This window comes from Idiotropiscis lumnitzeri, chromosome 20 (assembly GCF_059441095.1).
Source record: "Idiotropiscis lumnitzeri isolate Australia: NSW breed Sydney's pygmy pipehorse chromosome 20, RoL_Ilum_1.0, whole genome shotgun sequence".
Lineage (NCBI taxonomy): Eukaryota > Metazoa > Chordata > Actinopteri > Syngnathiformes > Syngnathidae > Idiotropiscis > Idiotropiscis lumnitzeri.
Window position 1 is genome coordinate 8,568,268 of NC_142410.1, and position 20,444 is coordinate 8,588,711.

At 39.2% G+C, this 20,444-nt stretch overlaps 1 protein-coding gene across 2 annotated transcripts; it reads left to right on the forward strand.

Moving 5' to 3' along the window:
* The first annotated feature begins 493 nt into the window (after positions 1 to 493).
* Positions 494 to 20,419, forward strand: baiap2l1a (BAR/IMD domain containing adaptor protein 2 like 1a). Of its 2 annotated transcripts, none has more exons than XM_088285242.1 (14): positions 494 to 748; positions 3,827 to 3,902; positions 4,548 to 4,634; positions 10,966 to 11,027; positions 11,644 to 11,715; positions 11,844 to 11,978; positions 12,945 to 13,097; positions 13,161 to 13,304; positions 14,224 to 14,347; positions 14,562 to 14,775; positions 15,938 to 15,997; positions 16,096 to 16,246; positions 18,590 to 18,630; positions 18,714 to 20,419. In XM_088285242.1, the coding sequence occupies exons 1-14, from the start codon at positions 698 to 700 to the stop codon at positions 18,784 to 18,786; spliced, it is 1,443 nt and encodes a 480-aa protein (XP_088141368.1). In that variant the 5' UTR covers positions 494 to 697; the 3' UTR covers positions 18,787 to 20,419. The 2 variants fall into 2 exon arrangements, with proteins under 2 accessions (XP_088141368.1, XP_088141369.1); XM_088285243.1 differs by having other exon boundaries at positions 16,099 to 16,246.
* The last annotated feature ends 25 nt before the right edge of the window (positions 20,420 to 20,444 follow it).

Genomic DNA, 20,444 nt, shown 5'->3' on the forward strand with positions numbered 1-20,444 from the left:
ATCGTTCAAGTTCAACCCTCTTGTTTCACTAGTTTAGAGGTTCTTTTTTAGTATTTCTTATAGTGATGACGTTTTGTATCCTACTGTGTTTTATGTTTGTGTTTCCAAAACACTCTTTGAACTTGTGTTTTCAAAGGTTCTACATCAAGGGTGGTGACTTAAATGGAGGTCACCATTTTTCAGATTGCGAACGTATTTTCTATGACCAGATGCATGAGAACAATGTCATTTTAAATCAGGGCGAAATAGGCGACAGCCCGTGAAGAGTAAAAATCGACGTATGATTGACGCCCATTGAAATAGATAAAAAAAATAAATAAATAAAAAGGTTAACTCAAATAATTCTTCAAAAAACGCTAATGAACCTCCAATATGTGATATTTAACAAGAAGAATTAAACTCGTAACTCGGAGCGCCCTTCCGCATTTCGTTCGACTCATCAGCTGAGTCAACCCTTGTGACGTCAGAGCCCCGCCCCTGAGTCAAATCTCTCTGCGTCCCAGTCAGTGAGCGAGTGAGAGCGCAACAAGCCGGTTGGTCTTTATGCACGCTTGCCAGCAGCGCATGGCATGCCGGGAGTAATTCTCATGCCGTGGGTCCGATTGTAGGGACGAACCACCTGGATTATAATTCCGATTTTTGATTGAATTTTTTTTTAATTTATTTTTTTTAATATCTGGAAAAGCCACGCGTCAACATGTCCGGGATCCCGCAGGATGTGAGCAAGCTCACCGAGCTAACTTATAAGGTGAATCTTAAAGTCTACGGTTACAACTGATGAAGGTATTCCGGTGGTTTGTGTGGTTTCAAAAAATGTGGAATTGTCTGTCTTGTTGTCAAGTTTTACCGCTGCTCCTCAATCCCCATCAAAGCGAACGACAACATGAATATTTAACCTGCACTTTTCTGGGCTTTCATTTCCCCCTTTATCGCCTATATGACGATCCATTGTTTCCCACATTGTTTAAAAACAAAAAACAAAAACACGTTCGACTGAAGCGCTGGAATATTTAGTAGTCAACAACAAGCAAGAGCATTCTAGAATGTCACTCCCTGTTATTATATTCGCTGCTGGTGCATCAGTTTGTTTGAAAGTGAGCCACTTGTGATCAGAGCAGTGTGCCAATCACTATCAATGTTTGTGCCAGCTGCAGATGGAATCAGTGGGTGATTGGTTTAAATTTGCTAATCTAATCCAAACGTTTACCTCCCTGGGAAAAAAATATAGAAAAATCCTTCACAAGTCTTCAATTTGTAATGAATGAAATGAATCCATTATGTATTTATCGATAAAGCTCTGTTTTCTGGTCTACATAGGGTGGCTCAAAAGTAGGATGTCAGGTGGTTTTGGGGTGTAAATAGTAACCCATTTGAATTAATTCGCGATTTGGTGGTTAAACGAGAAACAAATATGCAAACACGAATGGGCGGGAACCGCTTCTAGGTATCGGTATGTTTCTGATACTGGTTTTATTATAGTGATCAAGGTCTTGTGGAGGAGCGAACTGATACTTGAGGGGAAATGAACTTAAATAGAGTTAGTCCTCCTTGCCAGTAGTTGGCGCTCTATAGGAGCAGTTTGACGCATATTTTTTTGAGTCATTGTGTTCAATGACATTTTATTTTTCTGTTAAATGACATTTTATTATCGGGGCCAATCATTTCATTTTTCTGCTGATGGTTATGTGCCGATTTTTACATTTGCTTGATTTCTAAAGTAGAAAATATTTATTTATAATATTTATTTAGTTGATTTAAACCACTGCTGATTTACAGCCACATAAAAAGTTATCATGTTCGGAAACCATTCATCCATTTATTTTTGGTCGCTATTTAAGACAATTTGGATGCACTTTTTTTTTTTATCGGTTTTAGACTACAAAAAAATTGTATCGAACATCCCTAATATAAAAATATATAAATAAATATACACACAAACAGCGGGTTGCAAATCTGCACAGCCTTGATCTAATCGCTGGTGCGATTGAAAATAAGTATTTCCTGACAATCCTCCCTGATAAATGAAAACAAACAATTTGAAGGTGAAATAACAATTTGGGATTTTATTAACGGCATGATTGTTTATGTATGTGTGATGGCAGAGAAGTCCATACATGCCACAGTTTCATGGAACGGGGCGGAAGGCGAGAGGAGAGGAGAGAGCGAAAAAACAAAAACAAAAAAACAAAACAAAGAACCCGTTTTCTTCTTTGCTCCCTTCACTCCACTCTGCAATGCGTTTGTCGTTCTAAAGACATACCTGTCTCCTCATTGTTCCTTTCGGGGTGTGCCACGAGAGCGAGACGGTTGAGGTGAAAAGCCTTCGACTGTTCAGGCATTTCAATAGAGAGAGAGGGGGGGGGGGGGGGGTCAATGAGGTTTCTCACATTGAAATTGCAGCCATTTTTTTTTTTGGTCTTTGAGCGGGACTTCGCTCTTTTAAGGGAGTGTATGGAATACTCACATGAGGTCAAGTTAAAGATTGAAGGTTTTATTGCTGCCGCATTTAAAGAGCAACCTGCACGTGTACGCCGTCCGTTCCTTTTATCGGGAATGGAGTCTGCGATGGGCCGGCCATCAGTACAGGGTGTCCCCGGTCTGTCACTCAAAGTCAGCTGGGAAAACAGTTCTAAACATTTTTGTTAATGTCATTCAAAAGAAAGTTAACAGTTTTAGTGGCGCTGATTTTTAAAAAATTTATTTATTTTTTCATTACAGGTACCTGATTGTTATTTTGGTTTATTTTCTCCTTTTTTTTTTTTAGGCCCCAGCGCCGAACATTTTTTTTTGTCCGATGTCATTCAAAAGAAAGTTTCAGTGACGCTGATCTTTAAAAATTTATTTTTTATTTTTTTATTTGTATTTTTATGACAGGTACCTGATTGTTATTTTTGTTTATTTTCTCCTTTTTTTTTTTTTTTTAAGGCCCCAGCGCCGAACATTTTTTTTTGTCCGATGTCATTCAAAAGAAAGTTTCAGTGACGCTGATTGAAAAAAATTTTTTTTTGATTTTTTTATTTTTCTTTTTTATGACAGGTACCTGATTGTTTTGTATTACAGGTACCTGATTGTTATTTTTGTTTATTTTCTCCTTTTTATTTTTTTAGGCCCCAGCGGTGATTATTATTTTTTTGTCCACTGTCATTCAGAAGGAAATTAATAGTTTAATTTTATGTGCCCTTATTATAGCGACCTGATTGTTTTGTTGGCTTTAATGGCATGCATGAAATTGTCATTAACAACAAAAAGATATCACTAGAGATGGCCTTCAGTGCTGAACATTTTTTGTCAATTTCATTCAAAAGAAAGTTGACAGTGTCAGTGAGGCTGATTTTTTTTTTTTAATTAATTTATTTTTTACAAGTACCTGATTGTTTTGCTGGCTTTAACGGCACCAATACAATTCTAGAGCATTTTTTGGTCAATTTCATTCAAAAGAAAGTTGACAGTGTCAGTGGAGCTGATTTCTTTTTTTTTAATTAATTAATTTATTTTTTTACAAGTACCTGATTGTTTTGTTGGCTTTAACGGCGCCAATAAAATTCTCATAATATCACTAGTGATGGCCTTCAGCTCTGAACATTTTTTTTTTTTGTCAATGTCATCCAAAAGCAAGTTAGTGGTTTAATTTGAGCTGAGCTTATCACCGGTACCCGATTGTTTTTCCATTTTCGGATTGTTTTGCTGACTTTGAGGGTAGCATAATACACAGTGTCATAAACAAAACACTCTCAGCTGGGATTCACTTGAAAATTGATTGACGAATGCTTGTAGTTTGTGCATACGTGTGCTACTTTGCCCACAATGTCAACTTTTTTTTTTCCAGAATGTGATGGACCAGTTCAACCCCAACCTGAGGAATCTGGTCAACTTGGGCAAAAGCTATGAGAAGTCAGTCACGGGTAAGAACACACACGACTCACGTTTACGTACGCTAATGACACGGCCGTTGTGGCAGCAGGAGCGGACTAGTTAGTTAGTTAGTTGCCCGTTTGAATCTTTTTTTGCATGCCCTCCTGTGCAGATGAGTCAGGTTTTAGAAAAGTGCGCTTTTCCCAGCGCTAATTTGGAACATATTGAAAGCTGAACACGGGCCAAAAATGCCCCAAATCAAATTATTCTGACGAGCATTTGAAGTCATTCACAGTTAAGTTTTTTTTTTTTTTAATTTATTTTTTAATTTTTAATCTTTTTTCAAGGCGACCTTATAACAGGTGCCTTATTGTTTTGTTGACTATTATTGTTGCTATTATATTGCGGAAAAAGTTAGCATGTCTGCTTCCCCATTCTGAGGTTCTGGGTTCGAATCTTGGCTAAGGCCTTTCGGGTTGGGAACTTGATTGTTTGTTAATACGGGTGCCTTATTGTTTTGTTGACATGTGACGTACGTATTAATTGGCGTAAACGACGTCCAGTAGGGTCGACGCAATTCTAGTAGCGTCTTTTTAACAGTTACAACGCGACTCTCTCGGTGGTCAGGCAAACGATGAATTCTGCTTACACAATATCAAGAATGTTTGAATTTCGTTTTTGATCTGCCCATACAGGAATGACGCTCGCCGGAAAGGCCTACTTTGATGCCATCACAAAAATTGGAGAAAATGCCACCATGTCGCCAGTGTCCCGGGAACTTGGTAAGTTGAAATCAGCGAGACGAGAACTTTCTCGTCATAAAAACGGAGTGAATATAAAACTAAATAGCAATTTAGCTGATTTTTGCGTAGCATCCAAGATTAGCGTCAGTCCTCAAACGCATTCAATCGACCCACTTGTTTTACTGGATCAAAAATTTTGACTCCTTCACTGCCATTGACGGGTATAGACGCCAAAAAAAAGTACGTTTGACCCGGGCTGGTGGTGAAGGACTTAAAAATCATACTATTAATGTTATTGAATCACAATTTTATTTCTTTATTAGTTTTGTCATTTGTGTTTTATGATTGTTGGATTTCGTATTCACGTTTCTTTCCGAAGCGCCCTAAAGATAAATCGGTTTATCCATCGGACTCAAATCTCTCTTAGTTCCTCTCATCACAACCGAAACAGGTTTATTTATTTTTTCATTTCATGGAACAATACGATTTAATCATCCCATTGGTGACCTCACAAGAATTTAGACGCAACTGAAAAGCTTCCTTGTATTTAAACGGCCTGGCTGCCTTCGGGTTTGTGCTAGCCGGCGTTTCATCCGTCATATGACTTAACGTAATTTACAGTCGAAGTGCTGGAATTGTAAAGCAGCTCGGATTTTTCAAAGGGATCATCACACATTTTTTGATCACGATCCATCAAGTTGTTCTGCTCTCATTGGAGACGATATGACAGCCGGTGTTGTCATTTAGTTTGCAATCGGTGACAAATGACATTGGTATTCTCCTCCACAGCTTTCTAAAATTGTTGTACGATTGCAAAATGTGTAAAAGTGTTGAAATGTCAGGCAGAATCGAGAAAAAAAAAAAAGAAGAGCTGGTATGGGGTGTGTGTCTTGCGGGGAAGAAGGAACAATGTAACACACTTGCCATAAATCACTCGGGGCAAAGACGTGAAATTCTCCGTCTTGAATCACATTTTTTTTTAATGTAATAATTTATTCATCTCATAGAATCTAAATGCAACAATGGATATTTTTGTATTGCAATAAATGATTTTACAATTTTTTATTTTATTTATTTTGTTTTATTTTATTTTATTTTGTTTTGTTTTATTTTATTTTATTTTATTTTGTTTTGTTTTGTTTTGTTTTGTTTTATTTTATTTTATTTTATTTTATTCCCAATGTATTAAGCTAATCTAAAACAACAATAATAAATAGTTAAATAAAGACTTCTCTGATAGTGTCAATTAAAACTTTTAAAATCTTTTTTTTTTTTTTTAACAAAATAATCTTTCATCCAGTGCTTCTTTTGGCTCTCATTTTCGAGTCTATTTGTGGTCATAAAGTTGCATCTGGTGGGTGTATTTAATATCAGAGGCCTGAAGATCCCAATATTGCTTTCCCTCTGCTGGCCCAGTTAGAAAAAAAAAAAAAGATGGCACTTGAGTTGGGCAAGGTCTTAAATCTTAACGACTCTCCACACAAAAAAAAAAAAAAAATGGCTCCCTGCTGCCGGGACTATTTATCGAGAGAGTGTGAATTCTCTTGCAGCCTGCTGCGGGCGTCATACAGCAAACATGCTGAATAAACACCAGCACAGAAGAATGCCTTCTCGTCACTGAGCCTTCCTTGACCCCCCCCCCCCCTTCCGCCCCTCCGAGTTTGACTCCCCCTAATCCACCAACTGTTTGTGGAACTCGCAGGAGGCTTAGAGCGGAGCCAAATTGATCAATTTATGTTTTAAGGTTTAAATCTCATTATTTTCTATTCATTTATTTATTTATCCGACAAAAAAAAAAGAAAAAGTGATTTCCCACCATCTTGCGGCATATTTGTGTCAAGGAAGTATGTTGAAGTGAGTTGAGGATTTTTATTTGGCTAAAAATAGTGCTTTGTCACCATCTTGTGAATCTTTTACGGCCGTGTCAAGGAAGTGCACGATGATGAAGTGAGGTGAGGATTTTTTTTTTTTGTGTTTTTCGGACCAAAAGAGTGCTTTGCCGCCATTTTGTGCCGATCATTTTAGGCAGGGGCGTCAATTGTGGATTTTTGGATCTTTGGACCTCCTGTGGGTGAATGACTTCAGGTTTAACTTGAGTTTTATGTGACAATCCTGTTAGAATTCACAAAACGGCGCGACACTCTCTGGGGGGAGACGTCGAGGGGGGCGGGGCAGCGTGATGGGTGGTGCGGGTCACGCTCAGACTTTCAAGCAATTTACAAGAGGCAGAAAGGATAAAAGCTCTTATTGCTTTTCTGTTCCAAAAGACGGCATTTTTTTATCTCGACTATGTTCGTTATTTGAGTTAATGTGCATTTTTAATAAGCTATTTTTATTTTTTAGCTGTGAGAGAGAGAGGCAAACTGTGAAATTGTTTACCTCTTTAGTCAATACATTAGTGCCAGGATCCATCCAAATTTAATAGGTATATGACGATTAATCGAAAATCGATTTGAACTGCTTAAAATATTCATCGATGTGACATTTTTTTAAATTATGATCACGAAATAATTTTTCATGGTAAGATTTTTAATGCAAATTTTTAACCGTCAATTGAACAATTATTTATTTTCATGTTTAGTTGTGACATTAACAAAAACAATGACGACGAATTAATAATTATTAGTTCATTTTCAATTATTTTTTGTAACATTGGAAAACTTGACTGTTTGGAACGAGGACAAAATGCAGACATTAAAAAAATCGTTTTGTTGCCTTTTTTTTTTTAAATCGAATCAAAATCGGCAACTAAAAATCGAATTAATCGGGGCTTGAATTTTCCGTCAGTAAAATTGAACATACGGATTCTATATTGGATCATCCCGGTGTACCTAATGTTGCGTCTCCGGTGAGTTAAGCTCGCTGTCAATCTTCAAATCCTATTTTAGTTTTTGAACGATTAAATTCTTCCTGCGTACGAGGGCGTGAGTGGACTGCAGGGACTTTCCTTTCTCTCTCTGAAAAAGCAGCAGGTATTTATTTACGGCCTGAAAACGTGAGCGCAGAAAGAATGGTGCAAACCACACCCCCCTTCCAGCCTTTCACTCTCCTCTTTGCCAAGCATCTTTTTTGGGGGGAAATATGGAGGAACGGCGTCAGCACGAGAAGAATGCTAACATGTCCGATGCGGCCATTTGTAACTGGGACCAAGGCGATTGCAAATGGAGCGGGACACAGTGAGCGCCCCCCCCCCCCACACCCCTCAGGCGGGGAGCTTTAACGAGATGATTTAAACATTTTGGAGCTGTTTGATGAGTTTGTTTGACCGTCTAGACGCGGCGTGCTGGTGTGGGATGCATGATGAGCAGTTTGCCTTTTTCGTTCGCACTCAAGCATGAGCCTTGCTGAATCGTAAAAAGTCATTGGATGAGGGTTTTATTTATTTATTTATTAATTTTTTTTAATTAGAGCATTGTATCAAACGACAATGTGACTCGGTGTTGGCCAGCTGCAAATGCGGTTTTGCTTTCCATTGCTTTTTTGGCAGCATAAATAAAATGGCTAATGGACAGCTGGCAAGTCAAATACACTCCCTCCGGTACACCTTTGCTGCCTTTTAATAAGATGAATTATTAGTTTATCTGTCTTGTACACTCACTGGAATTTGAAATGTCAGCAGTTCTAAATACATCGGTATCAGTAAGTCACTGTTGACGTAAAATGTTAAAGTGAACCCCTTTGTATCCGGCGGAAAGTCCGCCAGTTTAATGCTAACATATAACGCGAAATGCAATAGACAGGATAACATAAATTTATTTATTTATTTTTATATATTTATATATATATATATACATTTTATATCTATTTATTTTTATATATGTATTTTTTATTTATTTATTTATTTATTTATTTATCTATTCATTTATTTATTCATTTATTTATTTATTTTTATTTATTTATATATTCATTTTTTTATTAATTAAACAAAATATTTCACCAAAACATATAGTACGTCAAGTATAATGCACGGAAAGTGAACGGATGTGGTATTGTATTAAAAAGTTTGTTGTTGATGTGGAAAGGGTAAAACTAACTTTTCCAGCCCAAGTAAAATGAATGTACTTTACGACTTCTATTTCCGTCAATGGCAGCGAATGGTTGAGTAGCCCAGATTTTTTCCGAAATATTCTCTGCGTTGAAGGGGGGGGGCTTCCGCTTTAGTGAGCCAGGATTATATACAAAACACACCACCCCCAAAATTTTCCTCGGCGGTAGCTGTTTTCACATCTTGCAACCGACTGTGTGATAACTGACGGAAAGACGAGATCACAGCCGTTCCTGAAGCGCACTGAGTCAATATGGATTTCAGTTTTTATCTCTCTTCCGACACATTGGGCGCAGCACGTCTGAGGCAACAGTCTCCGGGACGGCCCTCCCATGTGATGTATGATGGCGCAAACCTTTGGAGCGTGACGCACAGAGGATGTGGTCTCACACACACACACACACACTCGATGCCTGTGTGGGCAAGCTCAGTGATGCGTTTCATTGGAAGGCTCAGTGCCAGTCGAGAGAACACATGATATGTGTATTGTACTTGGAGAAATGAGGAAGGACCGTCAAGGGTAAAATAAACTAACGCCGTTCCTAACGTTGACTCATATTGCGCAATTAAGCGTGTTGGACGGGGAATCGGTAGTAGTGATTCGTCACAGGTCATTTCTGCTTCCAGAATGATATCATGTGATAAGAATGTCGTAGGTGTTGTTCGTTGCGCCTCACTTAACTATTAAAATTCCTGTTTGACTGACATGTGATACGTGTGCGGAACCAGTTTTTTTTTTATTTTTTATTTCAACTCGGGTCAATTTGCGAATTCAAGTTTGAGCTGAGGTGTAATTTTTTTATTTATTTATTTTTTTTAATTTTTTGCTTACTCCAACCGGAAATGTCCTGAAGTTCTGGTGCAGAGGAGGCTGAACTGGTTGCCAGCCAATCGCAGGCCACAATTTTGAGTGAATGCGCTTTTTGACTTCAATAGCCGTCAATGGCAGTGAATAATTATTCATGGGCACTTGCACTAGTTAAAAAAAAAAAATTACTAGTAAGGCGAAAACTGCACGCTCGTTGTCAACTGTTGTGATATCTTGGCGCAGCATCCTGAATGCGTCGAAGATATCACGACAAGTGGGCTCTAGAAGTGACTGATTGATGTCCTTGATATGGAGAAGTTGTAATACCTTGCTGTCGACACAGCTCACCTCCTCCGGCAGGTTTTTTCACACCTTGTGAAATAAAGGCTGCAGGTGCGCAGAGCCCACTGCGGCACGGGTTGTTTTCGTAGCCCGCCACCGCCACCCCTTCATCGGTGGCGAGCACAAAGGCGGCATTTACCGGTACATTCTGGTGACCTTTAGAGGGCAATGTTGTTGTAGCTGGATGTTGTTTTTTTTTTATGGAGGGCAGAAGTAACGCTCTGTATCAGGTGTGTTTGTTTGCTCAGGGTGGGGGGGGGGGTGCTGCAGGTGTTTTTGGGTTCAATATCAGGTCAAATGTACATTAACATAAGCGTGTTTAGGTTGTTGTGCTGACTTGGACGGTTGGACGTGAATGTGTGTGTGTGTGTTTTTTTTTTTGCATTTTATCTATATACGCATTTATTTATAGAATTACAAATGTATTAATTTAATTAATTAATACTTTTGAATTGAACTTCATAGGATGAAAATGGCAGATATTACAAGACATGTGCAGTGGGCCTGATTAAAGAACCCAGTGGCCTCTATGTGGCCCGCAAGCCATTCTTTTCCCACACCTGATTTATAGGGAGAACGTACAAACGCCACACAAACAAGCCTGACTCGATATTCGGACCTTTAACATTGTGAGATGCCGTAAGAAAATCTTTTATCAGGAAATTTGAGACACAAGTAGGAAAGTAGTAGTTTATGGATGATTTGTTGTGGAACGACCTCTTCTTTCACACCAGGGTGGGGAATTTGTTTAAAAAAAAACAAATCCCAGCGTCCATAGGCCCTTACGAGCTCACACATCCTCGCTACTTCGCCGCATAAGTCCCCGTCCTGTACGATCCTGAAAACCGGGCAAAGCTTTACACTCGATCGCCGTCCTTTAGTAAACCCGGAGTCTAGATTTCACCCCATTGTGATGGTCGGAGTGAGCGCTACTGCTTATTTACAATCGCCCGCCGCCATGCGCCGTGTTGATTCGCTGCCATTGTCTCATGCCGTATGGCGCCCCCCCCACCCCCGCTGCCAGAACCGTTCACGCCGATTGTTTTGACAGAGATTGACAGCTGTTCAAGGACTGTAGGATGATTGTAAATGGAGGAAGGGATCTTAACATCACTTGAAGTTGTTACAGGATCGCCATGCTTAACATAATTTTTGGATTTATTTATTTTTTTTAGGTATTGTTCTGATGGAGATTGCCGAGGTGCACAAAAGGGTCCATTTTGAGCTGGAGCAAAATGTAAGTAGCCAGGGGCTGGGTATGGATTCGAATTTCCCAAAATGGATTTGATTCGATGCACAAGGGCCCGATTCGATTCGATTTGATTTATCGATTCACGATTCATTTTGATTTGATTTTCGATTCAATCAAAGATTTCACGCCGTAGCACTACTTTTGCGTCGTGACAAGATCTCGCGTGACGAGTGAAGTCATGTAAATGTACGGGTTATTAAAAGTATCGATGTATGCTTTTATGGATTGATATCGGGCTATGGAAAGGAAAACCGATTAATATCGATTTATCGATTTTTTTCTTTTTTTTTTTTTTTAATAACCGTAAGTCCTTTTTGTCTTTTATTTTGCTCAAACACGCCATTTTCAAACGCCCCGGGTGACCGTGTTGTTTTCCTTGGCGTCGAGACGGTCCTGCGGCGTTCGTAATGAGTCTGCAAGACAGCAACAGTAGGGAATCTTTAACCACCAAGCTCTTTAACATCCATTATCATGCTTTTTTATTATCATAGTTCCACGTGACCGAGATGTGCCGTGTTTTTTTTTTTTTGTCTTGGAAGCAGCAAGCCACTGAGCTGCAATAATGATTTTTTTTTTTTTTTTCCATCTCCCTTTATTGCAGTTTAAGAGATTTCACCGAGAAGTTCTGACTGAGCTGGAAAAGAAGACAGAAATGGATGTGAAGTATATGAATGTACGTGCAAAGCACAGATATTTAAAAAAAAAAAAAAAAAAAGTATTTCGGTACTTGGAATGTATTTGTACTTTGTTACTTCTCGCCACTAATGCGTCTAAAACTAGTAAAGTGCTCCTCTTACTTAGGCGACATTCAAGCGGTACCAGTCAGAACACAAGGTGAAGCAGGACTGCCTGGACCGCTCGCAGACCGACTTGAAGAAGCTGAGGAGGAAGAGCCAAGGCAAGAACGTGTCCAAGTATGAGATCAAGGAGAACGAGGTGAGACGCTGCGTTGCTCGCGTACACGTTGGGAACGCCTAAGCGCGTGTTGTTCGCTTCTGGAAGGGCGTTTGTGGAATTTGGATTTTATTTCTCGGTGAATTTATGCGTGACGCAACGAGAGGAGACAAAAAAATATTTGGATTTTGACCGTTTTTTTTTTTTTTTTTTTTTTTTTGCTGAATAGTGTGCATTAGAGGCACGTTTCTATGAAGGTGCTTACCCAAAATAATCACCTTAAAAAAAAAAAAAAAACGAGGCATGAAGGTGCGGCCACAGTCATTTTACCCTCCAAGGAGAGGGTGTGTCAATCAAACTTTTATTACCATGAATGTGGAGACCCGAGCACAAAAATCTGAAAATAAATGCTGACGACGGTCGTCTCGCCATTTGTCAGTGCATTCGACTCTCGAGAACAAAATGCGTGACTCTCTTTCGATGGTTAGCTATTGTTTTTCTTCAGCCAGACATTTTTCCTCCCAAAGATAAGAGTCCGTAGCCCAAAATGCAATGACGTCACGGCATTCCTGTGAAGCGGCCAATTAGATTGCTCTTATGCAATGCCGATTTGGAACCAGCGTGAGGGAGGCGGGGTCATATTTTAAGATAGGCTTTATGGTATTTTGTTGGGTTTTTAAAAAAAAAAAAAAAAAAGGCGGACAATTTGAGCATCTTCAGGCTCCTTGGACGCGTTTTCATTTTGATTTGTGTGTTTGATTGAAGGCAACAAAAGTCGACCTACGGGAGGCACCACTGGGAGGCAATTTCGATTATATTGTATTTTTTTTTAATTTTATTTAATTTTTTTATTTTTTTTAAATTTATTTTATTTTATTTTTTATTTTTTTAAATTTATTTTATTTTATTTTTTATTTTATTATTTATTTTTTGTATTTATCTATTTTTTTTTTTATCAGATTGATCATCTGCCGTCTTGCCAATTTTTTATTTTGTTGTTGCCCGTAGTACATGGAGACCATCTCGTCGCGTCAGATGGACATGCAGAAGTTCATCGCCGACGGCTGCCGAGAGGCTCTGCTGGAAGAAAAACGCCGCTTCTGTTTCCTGGCCGACAAACACTGCATGTTCTCTTATCACATGAGCAACTTCCACGATAAAGTAAGAACAAAGTTTGGCAATGCTGTCTTTTGGGATTTGAGCAAACTGTCTGCTTGTCTCCAGGCAAAAGAGATGATGAACGAGAAGCTCCCCAGCTGGCAGGAGATGTGCTGCGACGTCAACAAGGTGCCGGACACGGTCAAGCACATGATCGACGGACTTTCCAGCAATCCAGAGCAATCGCTGCTTGCCGAACGCTACAACAGGGTTTGTGTTTTCTTTCTCCTTCATGGAAAATGTGAATGCTAGCATACATGCTAGCATGTTTTTAAAAATGCAATGGGAGCAAAACTGAGTTCGGTTGTACAAATTATTATTATTTTTTTTAAAGTATTTAACACGACAGGTTCCCTCCCGTCTGGGTCAGTCATTCTCGTTGCCGTGCGGCTCCTCAGAAATGCGAAAGAAATGCGCACATGAGCGACTAATGTTGCTAGCGGTTAGCCCAAGCATTTGAAATCCATTCCCGAATTTTGGCGTAAATCACCCGGCGCTGCCTTCCACTCTTCAATTAAAGTTGTTGGATTTCTTTTGGCGAGGTTCTCTGAAGGAATTTAAGACTTTTGGTGGTGAAAATATGGAAATTTGATATGTAAAAATGTTTTTTTTTTAATAATTAATTGGCTGATTAATCGGCTATCTGTATTTTATTCTGCCAAATCCCGGCATCGGCTTCAGCCCCAAAAAACAAATAGCAGACTGCAGAACAAAGATTAAAATAAATAAATAAAAATAATAATTGGGGAAAAAAGTAACGTACAGATACGTGAAATTTTTTGTGCTTTGTGACATCTCACTATCGCTTAAGTGTTTGATGTTTTTCTCTTTTCCCATTATCTCGGGAAGGTGCCGCCATCTGATGTTTGCGTAGAGTGACTTTTAGTTGATTATCAGCCATGAAGATTCCGGCTTTGTTTTCATCTGATAAAGCCGATTGAACATTTCGGCCACCTCTTGTATCGCCACGTCGAAGAGCACAGATAAGATGATAATCGCGTTTTACATCAACAGAACTCAACGCGGACTTTGACCCGCCCGTCTGAGCTTTTTATCAGTCTTCTAACTCATTTTTTTTAAAAATGTCTTTTTCATCTGCTTTGATTTTATTTTCTCTTGTCCCCCTCAGAACAGCGTCGAGTCAATGGCCCCGCCCCCTGCGCCCCCACTGAAGGCGCACACTAGTCCGCTCGCAAGCATGTTCGACCCCGAGCCCCGATCGCCAATCACCTCCTCCTTAGAGAATAACTCAGGTACAAATAGTCATTGACTACCATTGACGGCTAAAGACGTCAAAGATTAATTTTTTTTTTTTGGACTAAATGAATGTACTTTTTGTGCTTCTATATCCGTCAATGGCAGCGAATGCGTCAATGCAAGCCCGACGAATGCATGATAAGTTTTGTACAGAATTGACGAACCCTGACCTCAACCTCAAAAATGTTTTTTTCTTTTGCTTTTTTTCAGACCAGGGCAGCCTCAGCGAGGACAGTCCGTCCCGGTCGACCTCGCAGTTTTCGGGTCCGAAAATGACAAAAAAGCCTCGGGTCAGGACCATCTTTCCACACTCTGCGGGAAACAACGGCACGCTTCTCAGCTTTGATGAGGGCGACGTGATCACCATGCTCATTAAGGAAGAGAAGGACGGGTGGCTTTATGGCGAGCTGGAGAAAACGGGCCAGTAAGTCTTTTTTTTTTTTTTTTCTCACCTTTTTTTTATTATGAGGTTTTATTTAATTATTTATTTATTTTATTTTAAACATTTTTTTTGTGTTGAAGTAATTTTTATGATACATGGACATCTACTGTTTTTTTTTTGGTGTCTGTTACGTAAGTTGTTTTGTGTGTGTGTGTGTGGGGGGGGGGGGGGGCTTTTAAGTGTGACATAACCTGTTCCATCTTTGTAAACAAACACATTCCCCTTCATGCCGGAGAATGCGGCGTTGTCCCTTTTCTCATACCTTTCAGTTCGCGAAAAGGCCGCAGTTATTGTCACCCTCCCGTTCTTGTTCCAACAACCGTTCCGCCAAACTGACAATCGCGCAATTTTCTCACATTGCTTAAGTGGCAAGTTTGATTGACTCTGCATTTGCCTTCAAGCGAGCTCTTTTCTCGTCATATGGACCGCAACAACAGGAATTCACGCTACTAGTTTATTTTTTATTTATTTTAACTCATTCACTATCAGCTGAGTAAAAAAAAAAAAAAATTGACGTATTTAGCCGTCAATGGTAGTGAACGTGTTTTAAATGCAAACACAAACCGATATTAAGTTTATTCCATCTGCGTTCAATCACATCTCCTGTCAAGCGACTACTATTGACTCTCGAGTCGGTCTAGATCACATGTGTCAAACTCAAGGCCCGGGGGCCAGATCTGGCCCGCAACCTCATTTTATGTGGCCCGCAAAGGGCAAATCCTGTTTCTAGCATATTTTCTTCACTTTTAACAAGACTGAGATATGAGATATTGCCATTTATTTGTTACCAATCCTCCCCTTTTAAAATAAATTGAAAAATTGTTCAACAATTACTTACGAGCTTCTGATTTCAAAACTGGCTTTCCAATCAATTTATATGGGTTCACAGTCATACCGGCCCTCTGAGGGAAACCGCAACTACGATGTGGCCCGTCCACAAAAATGACGTTGACACCCCTGGTCTAGATCTTTAACTTCCCCCTCAATTGTAATTCTTCCAGTTTTGTGGGAGTCGCTTGTCTCTACATGCTCAACTGCGAGTTTGCTGCGGAATAACCGGAGTGTCTTCCCAGACGACGGGAAGCTGAATACTTTTAGTTTTCTATATAATGTGTGTCTAATATGCTTGTGTCGTGTGTATCAGGCGTGGTTGGTTCCCCTCGTCCTACTGCAGACCTTACGCTGAGCCTTTCAATTCAAATAGGTAAGAAAAAATGATGACATCATCAGTTGCAACATTTTGTAAAAAAAGGTGTTATTCTAAGTTGTTATTGCCGATTTAAATGATTCCATGTCATACAGCAGCAATTTGGAATCGCCGGTCCGAAGTCAGAGTGTCAGCAGTCTCCCCAAGCTGGAACCGGACGAGCCCGTGTTGCTGCCGCCGGCGGACTACTCGGATGACTTCCCCTCGAGAACGGCGGCGCCGTCAATGCCATCGCCGCAGAATGTGGTCGGTACCGTAATTCAACTAAATCGCGTTGCATTGATCAGCATGACTATAGAATGCGCAAGGAAACAAGAGTTGAAATGTGTGAAAACTCTCTCAAATTGTAACAACTTGGATTATTTCATGAATGGTATTTTAATTAATAATGTTTCAACCACTTAAAATAATTCTTAAATAATATTTTCTTCAACAAAGTAACATGGAGTCAAGTGCACGGACCTTTTTTTTTTTTTTTATACTGACAGAGTCCATTTTTTTTCATAATTATTTATTATTTCATTATTTAATATTTAATTAATTTGATATATTTTATTAATTAATTCATTATATTTGCTCTGGAGAGGGGAGCTCGCCAATCTCGTTGTACATTGAGTACAATGACAATAAAGGGAATTCTGATTCTGATTTGGACAGCCTGACACGCATTGGTGTTGATTCACTCATTTACTGCCATTGACGGTTAAAGACGTCAAAGATCCAATTAGATTTTTTTCCTTTTTTTTTTTTTTTTTTTTTTACTTGGCTGGTAGTGAATGAGTTAACAGGCTAACTTCTTTTCCGTATGTTTCCTATCTTTGTTGTCATTTTTGTGTTGTTTTGCCCACAGTTAGCATCTAAATATGCTTGACTTCTGTTCTTTATCGCTTATCATTTTGGATTGGGCTGTGGCCATGTTTGAGTTTCACCCAACACATTTTTTTTTCCCCAATTACTCCATTATCCGCACCCACACCACAAACAAATGTCATGACACGTTTTCAGCTCTGACTAAATATTTCTTATCAACCACGCCTTTGAATGAGCCACGAGCAGAAAAATCATTCCCCCGGTCAGTCATTTATGCGTCATGACGTTTATCTCGGTTATGATTGATAAGAACGTGGTGTATACAAAACAAGTGTCGAAAACGCTGTGCGCTTGATCCGGGGTGGTAAAAGTAATTAAGTCGAAGTACAAATGCGATGAGATGATCGGGGCGTCACAGACGAGACGAGTCGGGAATACAGTGCGTCTGCTCATAGAGGATGAATCGGTCCAACCAAGCCGCATACAAGCCCAGGCACGGCCCTCCTCTCCATTTTCTTGTCACCGTGCCCGTCCGTACTCAATGTCCTCTTTACCTGCTGCCTCAGGGTTTTACCGTCTCCAAACGCCATGCCATTGATCTTAATTTTCTTCAACTACTACCACGTGAAATACAGTTTTTTAATGTCGAGCGTTGTTGAAGGCAAGGTCGAAAGCTAACTGCTTTCTGATAAGTCTTGTTTATGATGGCCTAGGACAAAAGTGGAACCTTGTCGGCTACGGGTGTTTTCAATATGTTTTAATGGGGTGAAAATAAATTGATTGAAAATATGTAGGGATTAATTATTAATTATTATTATTTATAATTATTAATTTATTATTAATAAATTAATTTTCTCATGTTTAATATGTAAGTGTGGGCGAAGTTTTGTGCCCATAACAGCAGTCTTCATTGCTTGCTCAACGGTGGGCTCATCTGTAAGCCAAAGCCTGACAGACAAAAATCGGGGAAAAATGCTAATTTTTTATTTATTTATTTATTTATTTTTTTTTTTTTGCTTACGGTAAGCAACCTAGCAGGCAAGAAATAGTGTTCATGTGGGAATAGTACACAACAAAATGCTGATTTACATTTTAAGGCAGGTGTGGGCAAACTACGGCCCGGGGGCCACATGCGGCACGTTAAATGTTTTAATCCGGCCCGCCGAACTTGAAAAAAATTGAATGAATAAAGCTTGTGAATGTTTTATTTTCTCAAAAAAAAAAAATGTTTTTTTTCAAAATACATATATATTGTCATGCTTTTGTTCACTTTTATTTATTTATTTTTTTTTTTCTCCGACCGGCCCCTCTGTCAAATTTTAGAACCCATTGCGGCCCGCCAATTAAAAAGTTTGCCCACCCCTGCTTTAAGGGCTACATTGTCAGATGCTCGTCAACCTTTTGCCGAAAAAAAATTGCAACCTTTCTTCAAACACTCCCTCAGCAACATAGCTGAGATATTTTTTGTTCGTAAAAACAATCATCTTGCTCAAGAGAGAAAAAGAAGAGTAAGTGTTGTCATTCGCAGGCATTTCTAGACGAGCTAGATTCCAAACGGGGAGCTCCGAGTTTGTACGTGTCAAAGAGCGACATGGCACCATTAGGCAGGAGCGCAATTGTTGATGAGTAATCTGATCCAACCAGTTTGGTCACGATGTCGTTTCTTCACAGCTGGAGGGATTTGTGGCGGATGAGTGAGTGTTTGCGAGTCGGTGGTATGTGACGTGTCCTCAGCATCTTCTAAGTCTCTCTTTTTTTTTTCTTTTATCACATTTCTAGGTTTCTTTACAAAATGGGACAACGAAGGTTCCTTTTCTAGGGTGAGTGACATCACGCGATTTAACGTCTTCCAAAATGCTAGTCGCCAATCATGACAATTTGAATTTTTTTTTTTCCACTGCAGAGGAGGAAATCCCTTCGCGACGGTCAAGCTGAGACCGACCGTCACCAACGATCGATCAGCACCTGCCATCTAAACACGAAAAAAAGAGATCAGGGGGGGGGGGGGGTCATGTTTACCCCTGCAACTCACGCAAAAAAAACAAAAAAAAACTGGACCTTATGTGGACGTCTCGCCATCCTGCAAAAAAATCATACAAAGGGATTCTAACATAAATTAATTTAATCGCGTCACGGTATGGATATATAATCCCAAGTGTAATGATTATGCATCGATGGCTCATCACGTCGAGTAATTCCAAAAATAAAAACACCCGTCTTTAATTGCAAATCCCTAAATAATCCTGAATGAGAGACAAAACTGTTTTAAAATGTTACAATTTTATCGTTGTGTCCCAAAGCTAAAATTGTCAAAACATGAGTTTTACATTACTTGTTTTTATGTGACAATTTTTTTTTTATTAAAGGGGAGGTCAACCCCAAAATTGTCTTTACAAGAATGTGTTTTATGTAGGCCTATTAGTCGAAACATGGCATTTGGATTAATATTGCGATTGCGGAATATGAATTAAGCCGTAAAATCAACACTTTTTTTTTAGGCATATCACGAGGCGGCCATTTTGCCACTTTTGTCGGTCAAAGTTGCTCAAGTAACAACCAATCATGGCTCACGTTTTACGAAGCTAAGCCATGATTGCTCTTCAGCGGAGTTCTGAGCAACTGTGATGTCATTTTCAGTCGACAGAAGTGACAAAATGGCCGCCCCCTGACATGGCTAAAAAAAACAAAAACGGGTGGCTTTTACTGCTTAACTCATATTCCGCAATTGAAATATTAATCAAAACGCCATGTTTTGAACATTTGATTGAAAATCACTTTTGGGGTGGACTTCCCCTTTAAGACAATCTCTGTCGTTGTTGTATATGTCAAACAAAAACTTTGATCCACCGGCTAAAGGAAGAATTTTGTCTACGCAGAACAAATTGAGGACAAGCATTCTCCCAAATGATTCAAGCTTTTTTTATTGTTTGTGCTGCAATTTTTTGTTTTTGTTTTGCCACGTTCGTGACGAGATAGACTGCCTAGCAACCAGACCATTTTACCGACTTCCAGAAAAAGACGCACACATAAATGAAAACGTTCACATTTCTATTTTTTAATATATTGAGTTGTCTTGTTTTTAAAGAGCTGTGATGTTATGCAGAGGTTGTGAGAATGAAGGGAGCGTGCTGTGTTGATTTAAAAAAAGAAGAAAATTGCCATCTGAGAGCCAGCATTAAAGTACGTCACTATCCGAAATAAGATTTTATATTCATAAGCAGGATGTTTGTAGGATATATTTAAATAAATGACAGCATATATCCATGATGTGCTCACACCAAGTTAGTTTTTTGACTGCCTGCGTTTTTAAATGGACACCATTTTGATGAAGGGAATATTTTTCACGCTCCGTGATTTTGGCAGGTGCGCAGATTATGTAATATGCTAATGATGTTCCTCACTGATTGACATTTACATCGTCTTGTTAAAATGTTGAAATATGAAGTAGATTTTGTGAGGAGATTACCTTTTTTTTTTTTTGGACACTTATTTGCTTTACGGAATGTGTGCAGTATGACGGTGGTCATACTCAGTTATTCCTCAGTGCCTCCCTTGCCATTGTGTTCACAATGTAGCCTTTTTTTCTTTAATAAAACATGATACAATCTACATTTTTCCTTGTCATGCTTCTGAG